The sequence below is a fragment of the Musca autumnalis genome, unplaced genomic scaffold, assembly GCF_047663935.1.
Source record: "Musca autumnalis isolate F117 unplaced genomic scaffold, ASM4766393v1 scaffold_1, whole genome shotgun sequence".
In the NCBI taxonomy this organism is placed as follows: domain Eukaryota; kingdom Metazoa; phylum Arthropoda; class Insecta; order Diptera; family Muscidae; genus Musca; species Musca autumnalis.
In genome coordinates, this window is record NW_027411644.1 from 66,212,288 (window position 1) to 66,232,466 (window position 20,179).

Here is a 20,179-nt window from a genome sequence, read left to right on the forward strand (position 1 = left end):
GAATAAGCATTATGTCGTTTAACATGTGATTTTTTTCATTCCATTTTGAAATGACCTGCATCTTCTTTAAAATTCCGTCATTCTACCGATATTCGTCTGTAAAATTTTTGTATCGATAACATTGAAATACAGAATAGCACTTTCGGTAATTCAACCGAAAATTTTCGTTAATTATCAATATCGGTTCGGTAGAAAAAAAAGTTACAGAATCCCATTACTGATCATCGAAGATGGAATTGAAAAAGCTGTCATCCTCACGGACAGCAAGAACGCATTTTTGCTTATAAAGAATAATACCTCTCACAACTATCTCGCCAATGAAATAAATAAAAAAATAAATCACTCAAGAATAAACTCACTCACGTTCTTTTGGGTCCCATCACACATATCGGCATTCCGGCCAACGAGCGCGCTGACTATTTCGCCAAACAAGCTGTCATTAATGGCTGTATCGTACCAAATCTACTATCTCTCAAAGATGCACACTCCTCTATTTACGAAATCCTATGGAAGGAATGGGTTAATGAATACAAAACTATATCCGTCTCAAAGGGAAATTATTTTTCCAAGTTTTTCCCAACTCCTCCAAAGAGCTACTGGCACACTGGTTCGTCACTTTCTCCAGGAAAAATAAAACTTGTAAATCGACTCCTGTCCGGTCATACATATTCGAAGACATACTTGCATAAAATCAACATAGAAAATTCTTCCCACTGCGACATCTGCAACACACCAGAAACTGAGAACCACCTTATCTTTGAATGTTCCATGTTTAACACAATTAGGAGCAATTTTGGATTCTTCAAATCATACAACAACTTACATGATTTACTTAAAAATCGTTCAAACATCCTTCTAAAAAACATTCGAGAACAAACTTGGTATCACTTACACATGAGAGCGATTCGAGAGAGACATTTTGGCAGTTCTTTCACTGATAGTTTGCAATTTTTTGCTGGACAAATTTTTTCTTGCAACCACTTGCAACTCATCATCTTCCCGAAAACAATCAATCATCATTTTTTAATTATTCGGCGATTTATATTTGTGAAAATTAAAAACAATTTTATTGTGGAAATGGCAAGCCTAATTGCATTGTTTTTTTGGAGAACAAAGTTGAAGAGTGGAAAATTTTCTTTTTTGGGTTATTTTCTTTTTTTAAAATACAATATTTTTCTTCCTTTGTTTCCATTATTCACGGACAAATTGTTCCGTTTTGGAAGTCAGCTGATTGCTTGCAGGGAAGGCGTCTGTTTACTTTTTACAATTTTCTTGCAAAAGAGATTAAAAACTCCTTACTCTCTGAAAAAGTTCTTGATGGACAATTCTTGCTGGCAAAGTAACCAGACAGGCTGTCGCGTTAAAGTTAAACATAATTTAACTTTTTTGGGACAATGCGTGCCCCAATGTATGTATCACTCAACGGACCGTATGCACCGAGGACTTATCAGTGTATTTTTATTAGCTTCGTTCCAGTACTTTTTTAATGGTAAAATGTTCAAAAGAGAAAACTGTCAAAAATGAGTCCAACACACACATTTTTTCAAAATGTACGGGAACCGAAAAATGGCAGAAACGTCAAAAAATCTGGAACAAATGTCAAAGTCGGCATGTCAGCCAATCGGAAGGCGGCAAACATGTTGCAAATGTTTGCTCGCTCAAATTTGTCGTGTAAAAAGTTTCTAAAGAGAAAGCTATTCAGCGCCATTTTTGTTCAAAGAGAAGTGAACATTTTGCAACTTTTTTGGTGTACGGGAATGCATTTCGAGTAAAAATGTGCAAAATGTGTTAAATGTGTAAAAACTTTTTAGTTCTGGAACGAAGTTATTGTAAATTATTCACTTACGTTTCTATCATGACACAATTACCAAGGTGTGGTATCACACCAGCTGTTCGAATATGAAATGTCAAATCCCTTTATAAACAATTATTTTTCTTATACTTTCCCCAATAATAAAAAAATTACATTTCATATTCAAAATTTTACTATACCACTATCTGGGTAATTGTGACATTTTGGTCTATGTATATATTTCTTTCCACCCTAATATTCAAAGTAACTATTAATAGAATACATCACTTAAAAAAGTTCACAGAGACCTCTGTGTGTGTGTGTGTGCAAGGAAAAGTTAACTTGTTTAGCTCGATCGATTTCAATTAATTTTTATTTTATTTTTCTGTTTCTTTTTTTGTTTCTTTCCAGACATTAAATATAACGAAGAAAATAAAAAATGAAAAACTTGGACGAATTGACAGAGCGCCAAGTCATCACTTAATAAAAAATAATAGTTCAGTTTAGATTGTTCCTCTCGTTCTCTCATTTACTATTAAATAGTATATTTGTTCTAAGCATCCAACCAAGTACATTTGTGTGACAATTTACTATAATACCACATACATACACTGAAAGAAATGAAAAGCACTTTGAGATAGAAGCACAGTGGCAAAGAATAACCCACTCTCTTTAAACTGCCGCAAAATCTGGTACCCATAGATGACCTGTGAGAAAGTGGGAGGTACATAACATAATTTCGAAAACACTGTACACCTATTCAAAATCGAAAGGATTTTGTCAAAAGGGAAATTATAGAAGATTAAGCGATTTAAGACACTGTGGGAAAAGTAGTATAATCCTGGAATGTATTGTGGAAGGTGTCTATGATTATGCAAAGAAACGTCAAGAGGGAATGAGGACAGTCTACAAGGACGCGAAAATTGATAAACTGAAAGATTCAACCTCAACATTGACATTTAAAATGAAAAGACCTAGACACGGCCAGCCTAGATTATAGAGATGGAACTCAGGATATTAACATTATCGAACGATTATTCTCTCCGAACCAGTGGAATGAAAATGGTAGACAGAAGTTCCAGACAGCTCAGAGACGAAAAACACAAAAGATATCGAAAATTTGATATAGGTGTCCTCAAAAGCGTCCCTTCACAAATAGAGCGCCCTCCAAATCACACCTTCATAAATGAAGTGTCCTCAAAAGCACGCTTTGACAAATGTCTTGAAAAGTACTTTTAGATATACATAGGTGTCCTCGAAAGAGTCCCATCACAAATGAAGTGTCCTCCGAAGCACAACTTCATTAATAAAGTCTCCTCAAAATCATCCTTTTCAAATAGTCTTCAAAAGCCACCTTTGATATAGGTGCCCTTAAAAGCGTCCCTTCACAAATGATAGGTGTCTTCAAAAGCATCCCTTCACAAATGATAGTTGTTTTGATGTAAATAGGTGTCTTCAAAAGCGACAATTCACAAATGAAGTGTCCTAAAATGCACTCTTTGATAGGTGCTTGCAGAAGCACCTTTTTTAAAAAACACACTTATATATAGGTGTCCTCAAAGACAAATGAAGAGTCCTTTGAAGCACAACTTCGTAAATAAAGTATCCTCAAAAAACATCCTTTTATAGGTGTCTTCAAAAGTCACCTTTGGTATAGGTGCCCTCAAAAGCGTTTATTTACAAATGAAGTGTCATAAAAAGCACCCTTTGTTACACATAGGTGTCCTCAAAAGCGTCCCTTATCAAAGCATCCCTTCAGAAATGAAGTGTCCTCCGAACAGTGTGATCATGGTACAATAAAGTAGAGGTAGGCCAGGTATGAAAATCGCTGAAAAATACATCCCTGCAACCATGGCTTAAAACGTCAAATGGCATGGTAGAATAATAAAGGTAGATGTATCTGCATATCTAGTCCGTTTTACAAAAAATATGGATTTTAGTACTTCACTGTTTATATGTTAGAAGTACCAAATAGAGTAAAAAATAAATATTACTTTTGCTAGGCTCCAGATTATTGTTGCTAGTTACAAAAATAGCAAAAGTTGCATCCAAACTTATGACAGTGAAAAAAATGTCATTCTCTTATTTACTACTTGACAAGTTTGGCTGATCTAAGATCGTGATTACTGGCATCCGACTTGCAGATACATTTCAGCTAGAATTTTTACAAAAATTGTAACTTTTACATTCCCGTACTTTTGGAACAAATTTCAATTAATATCAATATTTCACGAAACGTTCTTTCGCAAGTATTACTATTAAAAAATTAACAATTTAATTTTGCCACGCGAATAAAAATCTTTTGAAATTGTTTTTAATTTTAAGATATAGCGTTGCATCAGAAGGAACAACTCACCGATGCATCTACCTTTATAATTGCATAATGTCAACAACAGAACAAATGTCAACCCTGTGGCCTACCCATGGCAGAACAACCAGGTAATGGTATTACACCAGCTGATCGAATATGAAAAGTCAAATCCCTTTATAAAAAATAGTATTTTTGTTGTAATTTCCTCAAGAACACAAAGAAAGTTTTGACATAACATTTTCAACATTTTACCATGCCACTACCTGGGTAATTGTGCCATGGGCCTACCTTATACATTATTGTACCTAGAGTGTGACCGTTGTGCCACTTTTTTCATCTTTGACACTTCTGTGCCACTTTTTTATTTTGATACCAAATGTGCCACTTTTTGAAAATTGTTGCCAGTTTTTCATAGCTTATGCCACTCTTTTTAAATTAAATACATTGTAATATAAACTCTCTACATAAATCATAAACAAGAGTAGACAAATCGTCGAATACGAGTACGATTACACGATTTTGAAGTAGGGTGTTGAAATAACATGCAGCATGTTTTTGTATTATGCTTGGTTTACATTTACGAAATCCACTCGATTTCAACTGTCAATTCCATTGCTTAAACGTCAAATGAAATCGAATGGATTTCAGATAAGTTTTCATTTGACGTATACGCAAAGGAATTGGCAGTTGAAATCGAGTGGATTTCGTAAATGTAAACCAAGCATTAGGTTGGTTTTAAGCGAAAATTGCATCGGTAAAACATTTTTTTTCGATTTGTAGGAAATAGCGAAAAGGTTTGACAGAGGTAGCCAGACAGTTTGATCCGCATAACTGCTACACTTAAGACTCTTTCTTATGAAGTGAAGATATTTGCAATGTCATCCTATATACATTAAAACGACATAATATTCCGTGGAATGATTTTGTAGGAATTTCTATGGATAATGCACTTAGAATAGTTGAGAAAATAGTTGTGTTGCTTCCTTATTAGAAGAAAAATACCCAACATTTTGCAAGTAATTATTTAATAAATTATTGTCACTCTTATTATTTTTAGGTTATTAGTTATTAAGGCCTGGGCACATAAGCTACCTCACCTGCTTGCCTTGCTTGCTTTATTTGTGACATAACAAAAATAAATGAATAAAGAAGGCAGAGCCAATTTCGAACTAGCTTGCACTTTTCTTCTTTATTCTTTCATTTTTATACCCTCAGCATTTATGCTCTTGAAGGGAGTAACCGATTTGGTCCATACTTTGCACATGGTGTGAAACTTCTACTAGGCTTAGATGAGGTTTCAATATTGACTCAATCGTTCCACTCCTGCGTGTACCTCCCACACAAATTTTCGGATAAGTTCAGTTTAGGACCTGCTCTCGAATTGCTTCGATTTTCAACAACTTGTATTCACTGCGCCCCATAAGACGGTACAAGTTTCAATAGGGGCAAGTCCATACTTCCTGAGAAAATAGCCTGAAAGGTGCACAAAAACCCTATGACACCGTCTGTAGTCGTTGAAGCACATCCTAATATATCTACCAGATATAGATCAAGTTCAAATATGGACTATATTTGTCCACTCCTTCGGGTACCTCCCACACAAATTTTTGGATAAGTTCACTGTAAGAACTGCTCTGGAATCACTTTGATTTTTGTTGAAGCAACTTTTATTCGCTGCCTCAATTACGACGGTAATAGTTTTTTCAGGGGCAAGTCCATACTTCTTGATTAAACAGTCCAAAAGGTGTAAAAAATTCCTATGGCACAATATGTAGTGGCTGGAGAGCACTATAACTTTCGAACTGATCAACCGATTTGGTCAAAAATTTGGCCTTCGTCATATTTTGTCCAAACTTAGTTTCAGTTCGAATTGGCCCAACTTTGGATCTTTTAATATTTTATCCAAATTTAGTATAATTTCTAAAATGGCCCATATCGGTACTCTCCTTAAGGTACCTCCCGCAAAAAAGTTAAACATTTGTGTCTAAGTGCAGTTTAAAGCGATATTATGTTTTTCGTGGACAAGCCCAGGCTTCCTGGTATACGGGCCAAAAGATATACGAAGACCCACTGAAATGACTAGTGGGCGCGATATTTATCGAAATGATATAACACCCAAAATAAGATTCACTTCCATAATGGACTATGTTCGGCAAGTTCAAATGTCACGCATGCTGAGGGTATATCTCTGTCGGCAAACCCGACTGATACTTTTTACTTGTTAATATATTGTATATTACTACCGCCACCGTGGTGCAATGGTATGCACACACGCCTTGCACGCAGAATATCGTGGGTTCGATTCCCTGGCCAGGCAACATCAAATTTTAAGCGGTGGCAAAATACCCCTCAGTAAGGTAGGCGACATCTCCTGAGTATTTCAGCCATGTAAAACTTCTTTACAAGTGATGTCGATATACAGTAGGAAACACATCATTAAGCTAATATGGATCGGGTGTACTCATTGATATGAGAGAAATCTCCCTTGTCCCGCCTGTGATGTTTGTGGAACAATTATTGTTATATACGAATTGTTTCTGTGAAATTTTTATATTGTTTTCTGTTTTTAATAATAAAAAAAGTGTGCCACTTTTTACAGAAATGGTACTTTTTGTGACACTTTTTGAAATTTTCCAGCGGGCACGCTGCCTCCGAAGCACATCTTCATAAATGAAGTGTCATTAAAAACATCAATCGGCAACCGTTTACAAGTTAAGAGAATTTCTCTACCACTCACACAATGACAACAGTAGCATTGTTCCCGTACTTTTTAATAGTAAAACTTATAAAAGAGAAAAACAGAGAAAAATTTTTCTCACACAAACGTTTTTTCAAAAAAGCTGGAACAAATGTCAAAGTCGACGTACCAGCCAATCAGAAGCCGTCAACCATGTTACTATTTTGTACACGCTCAAATTTGTCGAGTAAAAAGTTTTTAAATCAGAATTCGGCACCTCTTTACTCGAGAGCAAGCAAATAGATCTTCTCTCTCCCCTCACTAATTGAAAAACAATGCACTACAACAGTGTTTGCTCAAATTGTTGTTGTTGTTGTGTGCCGAATGCTGTTTTAAAGAGATCGTCATTCGGCGCCATTTTTGTTTAAAGAGAAGTGAACATTTTACAACTTTTTTGTGTACGGGAACAGGTTTTCGGGTAAAATGTGTAAAAGTCGTGAAAATTGTAAAAGCTTTTTAGTTCTGGAACAAATCTAGTGCTTGTACAATTTTTCGTTGTATGGCGAACTCTGCTTTAAAAGTACCCTTTGCTATGGAAGGTGTTCTCAAAGCCTTAAAAATATAAAGCGTCCTCAAAAGCGGTTTTGGAGATATATTGTCCATCAGAGATGTCCAGGCCTACTAATATTGTTCGTATCTTTGAGGTACTAAAAAATGCACGCTTATAATGAAGGCTATAAAGGTGAGAACACAGTCAGCTCTTAGCTTAATTTTCCTGCTTAGCTTATTTCTTCACTAGGCCGCTTATTTCTTGGTATCACACATCGAAGCGTAAAATTCATTGGTGCTATAAACATAATTATTTCAATATATCAAATAATATTATTATTTTTTTAATATGAATTGTTCGTAAATATTTAGTACCGAACATAAAAATTACAGCCAAATTCTATTTTTCAGATTGAACACGTGTTTATATCAAATTGAATGTCGAAACGAAATGTCAAAAATGAAGCCAGGCAAAGAATTCAAAAGATCAACAATTTTCAACTTTGTGGCCTCAAGCCTCGCTTCGTTGTGGTCTGTCCTATTGAAAACAGCACAATTTCACTTTTGCGCTTTGAAGCTAGGTGGAAAAAATAAGCAACAAAAATTCATTGTGTTCTCGCCTTAAGAATATTATGATGTTGGGCGCCATTTATAAAATGGGTTGATTTTTAGACTGAATTTAAGGAAAGATACATTGGGCGACATAAGACATATAAGGCGAATGGATTTTCAAGGAGAAATACAGTGGCAATGACGTTGGACACCAAATATTAGAAGGATTTATTCTCGACGCGACCATGTAGATCATATAGAGAGCGATTTTATAGATGGTCAAACCGATAATTTCTAAGGGCTCCGCAAAGGGCTCCACTTTATAGACGACCAAAAACGAGTCAAATAGATGATTACGTTGTGACCATTTGCAGCGGGACAGGTGCCTGACTAAAATGTTCTGCGGAGTCTTTTTTTTATTCCACTACAGTCGATTCCCTTACGTTCAGCAGCTTACAGTTTCGATGTGTGTGTTTTGGAGCCCTTAAGTGTTTGGGTGTCACTAATTCTCCTTGATTTTCATTCGCAATTCGGGGAAATTTTTCTGCAAGTTTCTAAATTTAATTATTCGAATGAAAAATTCTAACAGTGTATGAAAATCGTCGCTAAATGAACAAAATTTTATTAAACCATTTAATATGTGAGTAGAACAAAACAACACGTAAAACGATCGAACATCAACCATCCAGCCAAACGAATCACTTAGAATATTGAGTACATAGTAAAGTGTGGAACCCGCAGCAGCAATTGTGATGTTCTGAGCACTACAATTGTTCTAGTCCGAACGACAGAGTCATTTGAAAACATTACAACGAGCAAAGAAATTAATCACAATTTAGTTGTAAAATATTGGGGTTGGAAAGTGGTTGTTTAAAAAGAGTTCAATTGAATATTTAACAAATAAATTTTTTCGAATAGAAAAATATTACGATATATATTTTTTTAAGTTTAAAAGTGCTTTCAAAATGGCTTCCCCAGAGTGTTTGAAATTGATCTGTGATGGTATTTAGAGAATGAAATTAATTGTGTTGAAACAAAATCCAAAATAATTCCCAAAAAAATATTTCCCTTAATTTAGGTGACATTGAAATTGTTCGTATTACCGAGGATTTATATGATGCCACAATTGAGGTTTGTAGAATACTAATAATAACAAAATGTTCAAAGAAATGTAATTGGAAAATTGTTCAAAATTTAAATATGTATAAATTCGGTATTGAACTTAAGGCCTCGACACATAAGAAGCATGGCATTCTTGCTGAAGTCATATCTGATAAAAGACTAAAGACCAAGTTCGACCTAATAAAAAGATTTCAGAATCAGATTTAAATTAAGTTGAACTTGGAACATTTACCAGATATGACTTAAGCAAGAATGCCATGCTTCTTATGTGTCGAGGCCTTTAGTTTTCATAGCCAACAGTGCACGGTGCTCTTGAAACAATTTTAAATGGAAGGAGCTTACACCTCGGAAGTTTTTGCGGATTCTAAAACTACAATGTTCGTAGATGAGGACAATCAAAAAACAAAAAAAATCGCCGGAGCGCTTTTTAAATAAATCGCGATTTAAGTTGACATTTTTAAGGGTTGTTTAGGTTTTCACGATTTTCTTTAGAAACCGCAAGTCCTATCAAAATGGGACTAAAGAAAATGTTGTAGCTATGAAAATTCTCTACAAGATCGACCTTTATGGTATTTTCGTAGTTTTTACCATATTTGAGATATAGAAGTTCAAATTGGGACAATGCACTGACTGTATCGCCCCCTTATAAAACAATGTCATGGAGGGTGCGCCTTAACTAACTTTTGATGAAAACCGCTTACACAGGGAAAATTTTTGTGAATTCTGAAACAGCAGTGTTCATAGATGAGAAAAATCCAAAAACAAGAAAAAATCGCTGTAGGGATTTTTAAATTAATCGCGGTCAAAATTAACATTTTTAGGTGTTTTTTAGGTTTTCGCGATTTTGCTTGGAAACCGCAAGTCCAATCGAAATGGTGCTAAAGAAAATGTTGTAGCTGTGAAAATTCACTAGAGGATTGACGTTTATCATTTGTTCCCAGCCTGTACCATTTTTGAGATAAAGAAGCTCAGTTTACATTTTTAGATTTTTTTGTTAGGGTTTCGCGATTTTGCTTGAATACGGTAAGTCTTATCGATATGGGACCTGAGAAAATCTTAAAGCTGGGAAAATTCTCTACAAGACTGGCTTAAGTAACTTATACCAAGTTGTAACATTTTTTAGATATATAAGTTTAAGTTGTGAATTTGAAGTTATGACATTGTTTTATAAGGGGGGCGATACAGAATTGAATTGAATTTGAATTGTCCCAATTTGAACTTCTATATCTCAAAAACGGTAAATCCGACGAGAATGCCATTAAGGTCAATATTGTAGAGAATTTTCATAGCTAGAATATTTGTTTCAGTTCCATTTAGATAGGAAATGCGGTTTCTAAGCAAAATCGCGAAAACCTAAACAACTCCTAAACATTTCAACTGAAATCGCGATTTATTTAAAAAGCGCTCCGGCGATTTTTTTTTGTTTTTTGATTGTTCTCATCTATAAACATTGTAGTTTCAGAATCCGCAAAAACATCCGAGGTGTAAGCACCTTCCATTTAATATTGTTTCAAGAGCACCGTGAGTGTGTTTTCGAAATAAATAAAGGAAAAAAAAAGTGATTATGAAACTGTTTTAAAGCACATCTATCTCCTCCGTATTGAGGAATAAATCCTACTTCAAGTGATGTCGAAATAGTTTCGAAAATATTTGTGTTCTTCTTGAGGTTCAATTTCGTTTAGAGGCGGAATATTCTATTGTTCGTGTGTCACTTGTGCTCTGTTGCAGAACCTGCAAGAAGCTACTATTTTTTACTACGATAACATTTTTTCCTTTATGTTTTCGAAAAAAAAAATAGTAAAAATTAGTAGATTCTTGTAGTACTGGAACAGAACATTGATTTGTAAGAGAATTGGAAAGTAGAGTTGTGTAGTTCCGGAACGAACTAGTTCGAAGCAACTCTCTTGCGTTTATATAGTTCATAAAGTTCCTTTCGTTCTTCTCGTTCCTTTAATTAAAGCCTACGTCGATCTTTCTTCGTTGCTGTTTATTCGCTGTAATTTATTTATTTTTATGTCAAATCATCCTCCAAACCATGAAAACATTACAGTCTCGGAACTATTTCGAATGAAAGAAATAAAAATAACGTCGAAAAAGAAAAGAACGATGAAAGAGAAAGATTCGTTGAACAATATCGGTCTCGGAATTATTGGGAACTATGAAACTATGTTAAGGAACTAGTTCCTTTTGGGAAAAGGCACTAGAGAGATCGATCCGCTCAGGGAACTTGAATGCCCAGATACTTTGTTTGACATAATTTGGATAATTTGGTCTAGAAAAAAGTTTGAAAATTTATATTGATTTGAATATAACTCCCAAATGTATTTTCAGTCAATTTGATCCTTAGATTAGATTATAGATTATTGTTTTATTTACTCAATCGTTTTGTATTTGTATTTTTATCTGCATATTTAGTATTTTTTCGGCCAATGTTGTTGCAGTTTTCGCCCAAAATATTCACTCTAATATTTTCATTGTTAGAATGTGGACTAACCGCTTGGTTTTATATTTATATACTGCCTTGAATATATATTCAATGTGTAATTGTAGTGTATAAAAGTGTACATCCGTTTCTAGAAATAAAATCTAATTTGGCAGTGTGCCCGGCAGTTTTAGTATTCTCTTTAGGAAGCACCTCTGTAATTGATCTACCTTCCTGAAACATCTGTTTATGAGGTCGCACAGATCGGCTTCAGAGTCGTTGTTTGTGGCGGATGAGCAAGTGATAAAAAACAAAACAAGTAAAAAAGTATCAGTCGGTTTTGCCGACAGAGATTTACCCTCAACCTGTGAGAATTGAAACTTTCATCTATTCACAATATCAAATATAATACCGGCTGTACATTTCCAAAGGATCTTCGAATGTTGAACTTTTGTGGATGAAGACCGATATGGACCATTTCTGAAGTAAAACTACCTTTGGTTGCTCCGTTCAACAGATATAGCGCGTAGCTCTTTAGTGACATTTTGTTAACTTTGGGTGGGGGGAGGTACCGGAAGTTGCGCATCGATGGGGCCCATCTTCGAAATTAAACAAAGCTTGGGTAAATTTTACGGAAGCCAAATTTTGGACCGAATCGGCTGATCCGATCGAGAGTCATAGTGCGCTCCAACCATTACACACGGTGCCAAAGGGACTTTTTGCAACTTTCAGGTTGTTTTCTCAGGAAGTATGGACTTGCCCCTGATGAAACTTGTACCGTCGTATAGGGGGCAGTGAATACAATTTGTTACAACAAAAATCAAAGCGATTCGAGAGCAGGCTCTAAACTGAACTTATCTGAAATTTTGTGTGGGAGGTACCCGAAGGAGTGAAACGATTGAGTCCATATTGGAACCTTATCTAAGTCTGGTAGACATTTCACGATTTGCTAAGTATGGACCAAATCGGTTACTCCATTCAAGAGTTATCGTACTCACAAATTTTCCGAACTTTTATGGGGGAGGTACAGGAAGGTGTGGACCGATATAACCCATCTTCGAACTTAAAGAAAGTTTTGACAAAATATTACGAAAGCCAAATTTTGAACCGAATCGGTTGATCCGTTCGAGAGTTATCGTGCGCTCCAGCCAGACAGACAGACGGACGGACATGGCTAAATCAACTCCAAATTGTCTTAAACACATTTCGTTCAAACATACTTGGGGTCTAAAACCATTATTTCGATGAAGCACATTTTGCCCGTATGAAAGTGTATATACCCTCGTTAGCATAAATGCTGAGGGTATACAAAATTTAAATTTTTTACACCCTCCACCATATGGAGGGAATAATTAAATTTGTCGTTCCGTTTGTAACACATGGAAATATTCGTCGGAAACCCTATAAAGTATATATATTATTGATCAGCATAAAATGCTATGTCGATTCGACCATGTCCGTCTGTCCGTCCGTCCGTCTGTCTGTTGAAATCAAGATACAGCTCGCAATTTTAAAGATAGAGAGTCAAAATTTGTTACAGAAGTTTTTATTACTTGCAGGATGGTTGGTATTAAAAATGGGATATATCGGTCCACGTTTTGATATAGCCCCAATAGAACGGTACTCCCCGATTTTCGGTATTTTTAAGGTTTTAGCTTCATAATCCTACCAAAATGGCTGAAATTTGGTACGTAGTCTTCTTTAGGGGTATAAAACTTTCCTCCAGAATTTTGTCGGTATCGGTCCACACCTTCATATAGCCCCCATAGAACGGTACCTCCCGATTTTCGGTATTTTTAAGGTTTTAGCTTCATTATCCTACCAAAATGGCTGATATTTGGTACGTAGTCATCTTTAGGGGTATAAAACTTTCCCTCAGAATTTTGTCGGTATCGGTCCACACCTTCATATAGCCCCCATAGAACGCTACCTCCCGATTTTCGGTATTTTGAACGTTGTGGCCTCAATATTCCAAGGAAATGGCTGAAATTTGGTATTTAGACTTCGCCAGAAATATGTCTGTACAGGTACATGCTTTCATGTTACCTCATTTCTGACTAAAATTCGTCGGTATAGGTCCACGTTTCGATATAGCCCCCATAGAACGGTACCTCCCGATTTTCGTAATACTGAAGATTGTGATGTCAATATCCAACCGAAATGGCTGAAATTCGTTATTTCGTCTTCCAAGAGTTATAAAATATTCCAGAAGAGTATTATCATTATAGGTCCACGTCTTCCTATATCCCCATAGAAGTGTACTTCCTGATTTTCGGTATTTTTTAAGTTTTAGCCACATTCTATTACCGAAATATAGGAAATTTGGTATTTAGTCTTCTTTGAGCCTAAAAACTTTCCGTCAGAAATTTGTCGGTATAGATCGACGTTTTGAAATAGCCCCCGATAGAATGGTACCTCACATTGTTCTACCTTAAGTCTTCTTCATACACGAATGGAAACTAATTATTCCATTTTACTTCAATACAACTTGTGGTGGTGGGTATAACAAGTTCGGCCCGGCCGAACTTAACGTCCTTCTTACTTGCTTTCTTAGAGGATTTGTACAAAATACATAAGGAAGGAGACCTATCTGCTACCCGAGCTAGGCGAACAATAAATGTGGTTTCTTGCCTTAATTGACATATGTGGGACCCTTGTGTGCACCTAGAGTTTGACAACGAGATGGTGTCAACGGTTTTGAGAATGGACAACGTACCGTGGTGAGCACGTTTGGAAATACTTGTGCTCTCAAGGCCTCAGCAAAATCGGTCCATTGAGTGTCGCGTTACAACCATCACCTGAAAACGTCAAGAAAGTACTTGTCATCACTTACACCTATTTTCATGTGGTTGTTGTTTTTACACCCTCAGCCTTTAGAGGGTATATCACCAATATTTTTGAAAATTTAACATAGCTGAAGCCAAGGTTTACCCTTTCAGAACACGCGACTTGTGATTCTATATTATACAAATTAAATATTTTTGGATAAAATGAAATGTTGTTGGACGTGGCAAAAAATATTGGCTTTAAAAGATAATTTGTGTGGAAGCTGTGGCTATATTTATGTTAAAAAATGGGTAAAAATGGGTTGAAGCCACCATGTCTTTTTTTGTTTTCTCTCGATTTGTGAGTAAACCACACTTCTCTCGATTTTCCTGTCAAAGTAAAAGTAGAAGCAAACTAAATAAGGATCATCTCACTAATATATTACTTTTCAAAATTTGAACTGCTTCTACCATTAAATGATGCTGACATTTTGAAGCCAGATTTACAGTGTTTTTTGACATTTTCTTCTAATTTCATTCCGCAAACAGGTTTTTAAAAAAATTATATATAGGATTGTAGAACTCGCGATTCTGAGTTATTTGATATATGTGTCGTGAATTTAGTCTACACAGCTTCATAGAAATCTGCATCCAAATACGGAAATTTTGTGCGAACTATTTTCTAAAAATCATATTTTTGGGGCCTAATTTTTACAATTGTCATTCGATTTCCTCGTACTTGATTGCACATTTTAGTTATTTACGTTCCGGATCTAATAAATTATTCCCCGTGAAAATCCATCCACTAAAACGCGAGTTACAAGAAAGTCCAAAGTAGAAAAATCACCTAAAATTGTTTTTGGAAATATCGCGTATTTTATCGCGTTTTCTGCGGTTCGTTTCCACTGCAATGAAACAACTAATACAGCATCTTCGTTTTAGCGGAAACAGAGATTTGAAAACTTCACTGATAAGGGAGCTACATTCATTTTATCCCAAAAAATAGTGTGTGATGCTACATCCACGGTTCTTAATTGATCGCCTTGAAATAGATATATATCGATGTAGATTTTCATGGTGGACATTGAAATCGGATGCGGACAAAAATTGTATGCACTTTGCGCAAATTAGCGATATTTTATAGGTATTTTAATGCTAAGATGCAGCTGATGCTACATCTTAGCCTCCAAATTAAATTTCGAAAAATATATACAAATTAACAGATATGGTCTTGCTGTACATGAAAATCACATGCGGACAAAATGATTTTGATAATTACGCGATTTACACGTATTTTAAAATGCATATAAATAAAAATGGGTTATTTGACCTCTATTTCCATTTCAGAAGCTTTGACATATATCCCCATCAACCCAATTAGCTTCCTTAATGGGAAAGCTTTAATATGAATGTCAATAAAGCAAAATCCGTATATTTTGCTGGGAGATTTAAGCAAAATGAAGGAAGTATTCCTATAAACTTTTACAATATTTTCTACTACATAATGCATGTGAAAAAATCTTTTTTTAAACAAAAAAATATTTTTTTGACCGAAATATGTGCTTATTTTGGCTGTAACATCCAAACTATAACACCAATCTGTATGATTGTAGTCTCATTTGATTTGCCGTGAAGTTTGGATCCACAAAATTTTTTATGTAATTTTATGACCACTAAATGGGCCTTAATTTTGAAAAAATAAGACTTATATTCAATAATTTATCAATTTTATGTACATTCCGCGAATTCTGTGTAACATTTTGCAGGTATTATGCAATCTACTCGATGAAGTCACTTCGAGAGAACTTTTTTGTAACAATTGTGCTCATTTAAATAATTAGCGTTTTTATAATATTTTCTTTCTTAAAAAGCGAAATAAAAGCGCCATAACTTTTGTCCGCAACAACCAAAAATTGGCTCGCGACCAGATTCGTACTGGGAATTTTTTTCTTAACCTACATATCAAAAATAGTTGATGTAGCGCGAAAAAAATTTATCCTTTTTTTCTGAAATGGAATATGAAATAATTGACAATAATCCTGATATACACTTTGATACGACCAAAAATGTGTCTCATCGAAGTAATATGTTTGAACGAAATTCATTTCAAACAATTTGGAGTCGATTTAGCCATCCATGACCGTACGACTGTCTGTCTGGCTGGTGCGCACGGTAACTCTCGATCGAAGTAACCGATCGGGTCCAAAATTGTTGGCATTCGTAATACTTTGTCTAAACTTAGTTTTAATTCGAAGATGAGCCATATCGTTCCACTTCTTCCGCTACCTCCACCACAAAAGTTAAAACAATTTTCGCGAAAATTGTGCGTACGTTTGCATATGCGTATTACTTTCAGGCATATATCGGGTTCTAATATGGACACACAAAATTCAGAAAAAGTAAAATTTTTTGGGGGCAAGTTCATACTTCCTTCCTACTGACGGCACTAACAAAAATAGCAAATCTGCAAAATAACTCTTGCTCCACACTTTGCACATCGTATAATTTCATTTAGTCATGTATTAGGTTGGAATACGGACTATTTCGGCAAAATTTGGAAAAAATAAAGTTTAACAGCTTATCTCGGATCGTTTTGAAATTTTTTGAAAAAAGTTCTTCTTATGGGAAATTTTTTTCGGGGTCCATACTTCCTTAGATAATGAACCGAACCGTTGTACATCGTACCTCCTACACAACGAGATCAGTTTAAGGACTCGCCTGAGATCGTTTTAAAATTTTTAGCAATATGTTTTGTATGTGACCCAAGTTAAAATAATCCGAGGCAAATTTTTAAATATTTTCGCTTAAGTGCCGTTAATGGTCGGTACTAGCATCATTTTGAATTGTTCCCCAAATTTAGACTATGTGGTCCTGTTTACATCTAAGATAATGATTTTCGACAAGTTCATAATTCTTAATGTAATGGCCCAAACGCTCTCCATACACCTACACACCTACGATGACCAACTAAAATGGCCGTTGGGCATCATGACTATCGAAAAGACTAACTGACGTTGGCCAATCTTTTGTTTTTCGTAATTTTGAATAGATTGACCAATTTCAGTTACTTCTTTCGATAGTTATGATGCCCAATAGTCATTTTAGTTTGTCACCATAGGAGTTTTGAGAGCTTCTAGTTCAGTTGGACAACTCCTTCACAAAACTTAAAATGGTTGCCTTCGGTGTAGTTTATAGTGTGTCGTTGTGATTCTGAGTATTCTTTTCTTGGACAAGTCCGCGATTCCTCTGGCATAATGAACCAGAAGCTCTGAAACGTCTGCGGTGGACAAGTCAAATGGCTGGTAGGCACGAACTGTCAATAGAAATGAATCCAAAGATTAGATCCAGTTCCAAGATGGACTACGTCTGTCCATTCTTTCAGGTAACACGTCCGAAGGTTCAGGTACCTCTCGGATCGTATTGAAATTTTAATAATGGCTTGTCATTTTGATCATGACAACATTTTAATTTGTTTTTGTTAAGTGAAGCCGATATTTCCTGAGATATGGGCACCGAAATTCCCAAATATTTGTATAGGTTTTAGGATGAAAGTGTTTAGCTGTCAGCAAACCTAACTGATCCTTTTTATTATAAACATTATCCTCAAAGTCACCTTTTGTTATGGGAAGTGTCTTCAAACAGGCCTTCCAAAAGCAGACTGATGAAAGGAAGTGCCATCAAAGCACTTTTCTCATAAAAGTAACCCCAAAATCACTTATAATTTTGGAAATTGTGCTCAAAGGAACCCTTAATTATATACAGTTTCCCTTAAGCACCATTTGGGACAGGAAGAGTCCTGAAAAACTCATTTCCTTATATGTATATGTAATAGTAATCAAACTTAAACTGCGTCTCATTACGTCTGTTTACCTTGTAAAATTATAATTCGATCTAAAAACTTTCCTACATGAACATCCAGACAATTTCTAACCTGACTTTTTATTTGCAGCTTTACCAAAACTATTTCATGAAGTATGAAAATGTCAGCATAGCATGTGAGTTATTGGAATCACCACAAACCATTAATGAAATGGAGCAATTAATTAGGGCCATTTTAAAGGACCAAATCTCGTTTGCAGCCCGAGATGTACGAACCAAACAGTTGGTAGCGATGTGTATCAATAAAATAGTGGTAAGTATTGGGCTCCAGAGTTGTGATAATTGAAGAACGGCTGTATTCTTACAGATTTTCAAATCTCTTTGCAGAACCCCTCAGCCAACATAACCCTTGACGAAGTTTTCGATTCATTTCAAACGGAAAATATGAAAACAGTTGGCGACTATCTGCATTATGTTGAATATACCTATGACATAGCTAAAGAATGGCAAATTGAGTGTTGGATCGAATTAACATTTCTTTCTACACGTAGTGATTATGGCCGGCGTGGTATTGCTTTAGCACTGGCGGAATATCTGCTCGAATATGCCAAGAAATTAAAGGACAACGATGAAGAGGAGATACAAAAATTACCATTGGCCATTAAAAATCAACGACCTCAAGCCATAACATCCGCATTTACTTCGAAATTTTCACAGAAAATTGGTGAAAAATTAAATTTTGAAACTTTATTTGATGTGGAAAATTCACATTTTGAATTTCGTGGTAAAACATTTGCGGAGAAAATTGATCCCATACATAAATATTCAAGATTTGCTGCAAAGAGGTTATAAAAAAATTATGGACAAAATATAGAAGTTGTTGTTATTGTTATGTATGTTGTTGTTTTAATAATGTTCTACAGGGAGCTAAGGGCATTCTTTAAGACGAGACATGTTAGAGACCAACAGAAGAGAGTCTTTATAGACGAGAAGAAGGAAGGCTTTATGGACCAACAGAAAGAAGTCTTAATAGTCTTTATAGACCAAAAGAAGGGAGTCTTTATAGACCAAGAGAAGGGAGACTTTGTAGACCTATATAAGGGAGACTTTATAGACCAAAAGAAGGGAGTCTTTATAGACCAACAGGAGAGAGTCTTTATAGACCAACACAAGGAAGTCTTTATAGACCAACAGAAGGGAGTCTTTATAAATCAACAGAAGGAAGTTTTTATAGACCAAGAGAAGGGAGTCTTTATAGACTAAAAGAAGGTAGCCTTTATAGACCAATACAAGGGAGTCTTTATAGACCAAGAGAAGGGAGTCTTTAAAGACCAAGAGAAGGGAGTCTTTAAAGACCAACAGAAGGGAGTCTTTTTAGACCAACAGAAGGGAGTCTTTATAAACCAACAGAAGGGAGTCTTTATAGACCAACAGAAGGGAGTCTTTATAGACGAACAGAAGGAAGTTTTTGTAGACCAACAGAAGGGAGTCTTTATAGACCAACAGAAGGAAGTCTTTATAGACCAACAGAAGGGAGTCTTTATAGACCAACAGAAGGGAGTCTTTATAGACCAACAGAAGGGAGTCTTTATAGACCAACAGAAGGGAGTCTTTATAGACCAACAGAAGGGAGTCTTTATAGACCAACAGAAGGGAGTCTTTATAGACGAACAGAAGGAAGTCTTTGTAGACCAACAGAGGGGAGTCTTTATAGACCAACGGAAGGGAGTCTTTATAGACCAACAGAAGGGAGTATTTATAGACCAACAGAAGGGAGTCTTTATAGACGAGAAGAAGGAAGGCTTTATGGACCAACAGAAAGAAGTCTTAATAGTCTTTATAGACCAAAAGAAGGGAGTCTTTATAGACGAAGAGAAGGGAGACTTTGTAGACCTATATAAGGGAGACTTTATAGACCAAAAGAAGGGAGTCTTTATAGACCAACAGGAGAGAGTCTTTATAGACCAACACAAGGAAGTCTTTATAGACCAACAGAAGGGAGTCTTTATAAATCAACAGAAGGAAGTTTTTATAGACCAAGAGAAGGGAGTCTTTATAGACTAAAAGAAGGTAGCCTTTATAGACCAATACAAGGGAGTCTTTATAGACCAAGAGAAGGGAGTCTTTAAAGACCAAGAGAAGGGAGTCTTTAAAGACCAACAGAAGGGAG

At 35.6% G+C, this 20,179-nt stretch overlaps 1 protein-coding gene across 1 annotated transcript; it reads left to right on the forward strand.

The window, feature by feature from the left end:
- The first annotated feature begins 8,523 nt into the window (after positions 1-8,523).
- On the forward strand, positions 8,524-18,901 carry LOC141400611 (uncharacterized). Its single transcript, XM_073979899.1, has 4 exons — positions 8,524-8,883; positions 8,960-9,012; positions 18,140-18,322; positions 18,397-18,901. Exons 1-4 carry the CDS (start codon positions 8,847-8,849, stop codon positions 18,859-18,861), a joined length of 738 nt encoding a protein of 245 aa, XP_073836000.1. The 5' UTR covers positions 8,524-8,846; the 3' UTR covers positions 18,862-18,901.
- Positions 18,902-20,179: the final 1,278 nt, after the last annotated feature.

Coding starts and splice junctions, on each gene's coding strand:
- LOC141400611 (XM_073979899.1), top strand. CDS start 8,847: ATGGCTTCCCCAGAGTGTTTGAAATTGATCTGTGATG. Junction 9,013..18,139: donor TATATGATGCCACAATTGAG/GTTTGTAGAATA, acceptor TTTTATTTGCAG/CTTTACCAAAACTATTTCAT. Junction 18,323..18,396: donor TGTGTATCAATAAAATAGTG/GTAAGTATTGGG, acceptor ATCTCTTTGCAG/AACCCCTCAGCCAACATAAC.